This window comes from Limulus polyphemus, unplaced genomic scaffold (genome assembly GCF_000517525.1).
Source record: "Limulus polyphemus unplaced genomic scaffold, Limulus_polyphemus-2.1.2 Scaffold1151, whole genome shotgun sequence".
NCBI lineage: Eukaryota > Metazoa > Arthropoda > Merostomata > Xiphosura > Limulidae > Limulus > Limulus polyphemus.
In genome coordinates, this window is record NW_013666761.1 from 270433 (window position 1) to 277420 (window position 6988).

The 6988-nt window shown below is 33.1% G+C and overlaps 1 protein-coding gene across 1 annotated transcript in view; it reads right to left on the reverse strand.

The window, feature by feature from the left end:
- Positions 1–6673, reverse strand: part of LOC106462365 (dynamin-1-like) — a 65527-nt gene extending 58854 nt beyond the window's left edge. Inside the window, exons 1-2 of the mRNA XM_013922282.2 lie at positions 6366–6673; positions 3909–3982 (exon numbers count right to left, since the gene is read on the reverse strand). Of these exons, the coding sequence (XP_013777736.1) occupies positions 3909–3982; positions 6366–6529 (238 nt within the window). The 5' untranslated portion in view covers positions 6530–6673. The remainder of the gene's footprint in view (positions 1–3908; positions 3983–6365) is intronic.
- Positions 6674–6988: the final 315 nt, after the last annotated feature.

Consider the following 6988-nt stretch of genomic DNA (forward strand, 5'->3'; position numbering starts at 1 on the left):
CAAAACCAAAGACAAGTATCAGAATTTTGATGGAGTGGGGGGGGGGAAGCGGACTTTATATTGTGATTCCAGACTGTCATTTGTGTTGCTTGATAATTACATCGTAGAAAACACTCAAATTAATACCAGTGTGTGTGGATAATATACCTTCCAAAATCAATGTTTCCACCAACATAGAATACCTTTCTCAATAACCTGATGCAAATTAATTTTTTCTTTTATCCATAGTTGAGGAAACAAGCCATCAAAACCAAACCATATTCTTGTATTAATATGAAAATACCATTCTTAAATTCTGAACACAATTTACTACAATTTGCCCCCAGTGGTTCAGCAGTAAGTCTGAAGGCTTATAACAATACCTGTGATAGGCCCAGCACATACTGCCCATCATGTAGCTTTGTGCTTAACTACAAAAAATAATATTATAAGCTAACATTCTGATTAAAACTTACATAAAGAAGATTTTATCAAAGGTAATATGATAGCAGAAATTAATAATTATAGTACTAAAAACAGCATAATATTAAATTTAAACCAATATACTGTCCAGTAGGATTCCTGTAAGTTGCACTGTTGACAAAAAAAAGTCACATCATTCTATGGAATGAAATATTACTAGTGTTTTCTCAGAAGAGTTCAATAGGTAGGTAGACAACTAGTGGTGACAGTTACTCACAAATGAAATTTCATAAACATTGAATGTTGTAGACCACTTTCCAGAAACTAACTGCATAAATAAACCAACTTGCTCATACTCATGTTAGAAAAACATTTTTATTGGAAATTAGTATAAAACCATTTTCATCATAGTATTATAAACTGTTTCGAAAACACAACTTAGTTTTACTCAAGAAAGGACACACTCATAACGATTGTTTATAAACATTAGCGAAGGTCCTAGTCCAACAAGCAACATTTATTTTATTAGTTTTACCATGATGGTGGAATAGTGTACATCTTATTTGGCATACAGGTCTACTGAATACTGCCATAAAGTTTTAGAAATTTAATCCTACTAGCCAACTTCTTCAATTTAGTGTAACTATTTTCAGTATCTCATCTAACTTGCACTTCTAAGTATCCTGAAAATCTTGGCCATGCCCAAGAGCTCCTAAAATTTATGGTGATCAGATTTCAAAGTGTAGAATTAAAGCATTTGTAAGGGCAGAAACTGAAATGACTGTCAAAATTGTAAAAATGAGAAAATGATCAAAGTAATACCCAAGACTTCAAGATTTTTTGTGATCAGAAGTCAATAAGATGACAAATTTTCGGCCAGATCAAAACACAAACAGTTGCAGAAAATAAATTGCCATCCTGTCTTGATATCAGTTCAAATAACAATGCCTTTACAAGCAACAAGATAGTTATCAATTAAATCTTTGTGAAACATACATTATTCTTTGTTTTCCTCAGTTCTGTAATTTGTGGTACACTTGATAAAGCAAATAAAACATTGCGAGCCAGGAAATTCATCATTTTTGGGGCAAGGCCATTTAGCTTTGGATTTTCTATCATTTTCAAGATAACCATAGCCAAAAAAAAAAAATTCACTGGAGGGCGCTAAGGCCACAGTTCACATTAATGTTAATGGAATAGAAATGACTTTCCCAACTAATTTAGTAAATATGGCATTAATATTTTTCATTGTGGGCTTGGGAAGCTGGCCTATCCTTCCAGATTATGTTTATCAGGTAGGTTAGTATTAACTTTAACTAATGAGACTTATGAAGCAACAGTACATCAGCTTTAAGATTCAAAAAAAAGAAAAAAAAAAGAGACATCTTGCTGATCTAAAACACCCTGTGAACTTAACAAGATTCCAAGTTTTTCCCCCCTCCTGACCCCAAATGACATCTGACCTGAAAATCATACACAACTTTTAGGCACTTCTCTCCACTTGTTAATTTGTCTAACTTTGAGAAGGATCAAACAATATCCCTGGGAGGAGAAGCATTTTAAGGGTTTCCAGGATTTGATCTCTGGTGACCTTACAAATCATGAATAAATTTCAGGCATTGCTATCCACTTACTAATTTATCCAGACTTGATAAAGATCAGCTTACACATAATGAGAAAGGGTGCATTATAAAATTTCTAGCTTTTGCCCCTTCCTGACGCCTTTGACTCCAATGACCTTTGACTTTAGAATTGCATACAACTTTCATGCACCTTTATCCACTCATTACCCTGTCTAACTCTGAGAATGATCAGACAAAATCTCTGGGAGGAGAAGTTTAAAGAACTAATTTCTACCAACAAAATTCAAACCCAACATGTCAGACTACACGACTAGGATTGACAAAAAATCAGTTACATGGTCTCTGAACAGAAACCCTTTGAAAATCTTGATGGACAGATAAATATAAAGACACATTGCCATGACATAAAGTCAACATTCTATTTAATAACCTATAAATCACATGTCATCACATATTACACTTTGTAACTTACTACTTGTAATTCAGTAACATTTACCATAGCTAGCTAAGGTAGTAGGCCTAAGCCTTTGGTTGAAACTTTTTAAATAAATTTATGAGACCTTGGGCATGGTGAAATATATCAATTGAAAGAGTTTAACCTCCTAAGTCCTAAACTGTAATTATATCTCAATTTGGTCAAGAAATGACAAAGCTATGAGCTACGGGTCTGAACTTGAAAAAAAACTCTGAGGCATTCTACGAGTCGCTATGCCATGGCTAAAAATCAGGATGTAATCTACATATTTACTGATGAAAAAATTTCTAATTTCTGGCTCTTAGCAGCCACAGAAAAAGGTTTCACACCATTCTCCTTCATAACTCATTCCATTTTTGGCATGTTTATTGCAAGGAGTATTTGCAGTCGTGCAATTCATTCTGGGGAGCATATGTACGTGCTGACTTTGATTGTCACATACTGCTGTCACTGTAGATTTTTGTGTAAACTCTGCCGGTTTGTTGTTTGAGCACCAATTTAAATTGCTTGCTACTACTACGAGCCTGTGGTATGGTATGACTCAAACTGCAGGAATGTTTTACTGCCGATCAAAGTGAAAACTTCACTCCGTCCACTACATGAATTTTATGCAATATATTATTCGTAACAAGGTAGTTTCTGTAGGTTGTAAGTCCAGTGTTTGTGATCCCCAATAGTTTTCCCTTTACTGTATCATGCAATATGAATTTAGATTATGAGGGCACAATGGCCAAAATGATAACCATGGTGGCCATCATGGCTGTGGATTTTAGTAATTTTCAGAGAACACCATGACCATTTTTAAAAATACAGTAGCACTTACTACCATGAATTTACTATCCTGCATTGACAGAAATAAGGTTGAGGATTATTTTCGTGCAAGTTTTTATTACTTTTTATAATTTAACGACAAAAGTAGTTTTCCTGATTTTTAACAAAACACTCCTTAATGACTATTTGAATTACTGGAAGTGAATATAAATATTTTTTAAACTTAGATATTCAGACTATTGGAGGAATAACAGTATAACTTATATCAGTGTAGACTAATAGTTGATGTGCATGATTTTTGTGCAAGTCTATCAGTATAACATATGTCTGGAATTACAGCTATTATCTATAACTATACATGTACACTTCTATTACAAACTTACATGTGTCATGTTATTTTCAATACCAAAAAAGTGATATACTTCTGGCTTTATCTTCATAAACTGGTATTAGTTCTCCTGATGCTCTTAAACTTCTGTGTGTACATCATAGAAACAAAAGATTCTATACAGCAGTTATGGTGTCTGGTACTTTTTAAAATATGATTCACCTACACTAATACCTCCATTTAAGTCTACTAAGCTCCCAATTTTATAATTAGGTCAAACTGCTTTTGGTAAAATGATACAATCTGAACATAGTAACACAATATACACAACTTAATGAGTCAGACTTACCAACATTGGCATTCACTAGTTGTAATATTAGAGGCCTTCTAGTCACAATACCCGAGCCTCGAGGCAAAAAATCTCTGCAATTAGAGAGAATTAAAGAGAAGTTAGTAAATACTCATAAAGTTCCAATAACAAAAATTATAAAACATAATATTACAGAAGATAAAGCTATTTTGTACAATTAAGTATTTCCCAACATTGACCTAGAAGCTAAATGGACTAATGAGAGCACTAAAATTGCTTGCGAGTTTATGACTTTGTGTTACATGGACCCTAATGTAAAAGTCACATATATGTAAATAAACAAATATCATCAGTATTGCAATTAATCCCACTAATTACTACTGGTCAAATTACTCTGTATAGTGCAATATATGGACTACAGTGATGGTGAGTGGTATTAAACAAGTCAGTAGTTTAAAGACTAAAACACAACCTGTTTTATAAAGTTAAGGATTAATTAAATTATTTGAAGCCTCATATATGACCAGATCTGTTGTCTCAAAAACAGATTGGAGATATAAACATATTTCATATTTTAGGTTAAGTTATAAGGATTAAGGTGAATAGATATATTGCATGTAATAACGTAATGTACTGCCTAAAAATGTGTTTACAGAGGAACAGAGCAGTAGTCACATGTTTCCAAGATGAGATGTAATCATTGGTGGCAGTGTTCCATATGAAGATTTGGGACCGAGTAATTTTCTCTCTAACTCTGAAACCATGTAAGTAAAATGCAACATGGTCTTCAAGATGTACTATACATACTTTAATACTAACTAATGGAGTATGCAGAATTATTATAGCTTAGAACTACAGTAAAACAACTTTGTCTTGTGATAAAAACTAAGACAACATTGATTATTATTATCTTCACTGACTACAAGCAATATGTCTGTGAAGCAAATAAAACTGAAACAGAACATATGTATTTTTAATGCTAATTCTAATACTGCAGACTGAGTCAAGCAAAATATGACTTCTTTTTTTTAAGTTTCAATGACATATTACAGTTATTTTTTTGCCTTTTTGGAAGCCTAAAAATTTAAGTTCCTTAATTGGATGCTACATTACTAGTGATTTTAAATAAAATAAAAATGCAGTTCTGCTTTTCTGAATACTGCTTGCTTAAATCTATTCAATCTTTTTTACTTTAGCCTGTAGGAATGGCCTGCCAGAGAGCCTTTTCTACTTCTATTGCTACAGTTCAACAGTAGAAGTAGGGTCAAATTATTGACCCTACCATGTCAATTTTCATTAAAATGTCAACACACTATTGAGAGAGCACCTGACTTGATTTTCACCACTAAATGTCGAATCACATTCAACACTTGTCATATACTGTGGTATTGGCACCACAGAAACTCGTCAAGGTAAGACGGCAATAGAGCATTACTGGTGTCTGACATAGATTTTAACTTTGACTCGCAATTTTTCTAAAGCGATTCGCTCGATCAATTGCATCAATTCCATAGCAGCGAAATGCAGTCATGGACTTTGCCTTTTTGGTGTCTGTGTGTGATGCAGTTGTGTTAACGGTAATTGTGTGAAGAAGGCATTCAGGAATAGCTTGTTAGTATGTGTGCAGTTGTGTCATTGGTAATTTTATAACATTATTAAATGGGACCAGGATAACCAGGGATTGCCAATCATTCAAAGAGTAACAGGTTATCTGATTGCTTGTACAGTGTGTTCTGGTAAAACATAATTTCCCCTAGACATGGGAAGACAAGCAACAGATTGCCATATGGGATGTTTAACTTTCCAACTATGCAAGTATGGCTAACCTAAATATTTCACATAATCTTTCAAACTGCTTGACTTAAAGCCTGGCACAAAGTGTGCATGATATTCAGCTACTTGCACTAACTTCTTCATTTCTACTGTATCATTATCATTAAGCTAAATGGTTGCCTGTTTCTGACAGGTCTTCTATTATATGCATGAGAGTTACAGTTACACTAGTCAGGTTCACTCGAACTTTGAGATAATCAACTAGCACAACAACAACTTCTAAGAGTTTTTCTGCCAACAGTATTCATGAACCATTGGGTGTGTAAAGCTTATAGTTAGAGTTATATTTTGATCCCAATCATCGTGTATAAATTAATAGTGACAAGATAAATCCGATTCTTGACCATAAAAGGTATCAAATTTTGTGTTCTGCCATTGTAGTTTACATTACAAATTATTACTAGTCTCCAATGTAAACAGAAAAACAAAAAAGGTTGGATAATATCATCAACCGATACTTCGAACATGGCTACTAGTATTATAATTCAAAAGATAAAATATTATTCACACAATACATTCATCATACATTTTATAAATGGAAACGAGAACCAATACAAAAATGACAAATACATAATTATTCAAAAACCTTGACTTTCCAAAATTCTAGTGTTAAAAACTGTTACTAAAAGCTCTGACTCAGGGTATGATTGTAAAGAATCTCACCTTCCAACAAAATTTTCAAGTACACTGCTTTTTCCTGCGCTTTGACCACCCACTACTGCAATCTGAGGTAAATCGAGTGACAAATTAACACCTAAGTGTGTAAAAGCATCTTGAAGTTTGTTAATCAGCGGAATCAAATTTTCCATCCCCTCGTTCCCTGCCATATTGTTTGACAACTATTATTATATTTTACAAAAAGTACATATAGTCCTACATTTATAAATGTAGTTCAGTTACAATAGTTAGGCTTAATAAGCTTTACGTAAACTTGATGTGACACCCTCTTTTTTTTATCATAACATACATTGACTAAGCTCGTATGCGCATGAGTGATCTGCTTCCGTAGTCATATGATTGGTGGAATAATATCCATATGTAAAAACGACAAACATATTTACCGTTTGTGATAAAGTTGAAAACTCCAACTGAAATGAATCATCATTTCATATGAATATGCCTCTTTAAATATACATGTTGTAATCTTAAAGGTTAATGATATTTTATTTTGAAAAATCTTTCGTGTGTGTGTGATTAATTATTTAGCAAAGCAATCTTCATCATTTGTAACCTTTACAAAGTATTCTGACAAGACAATCCCCTTATACAAATAAATGTACATATTT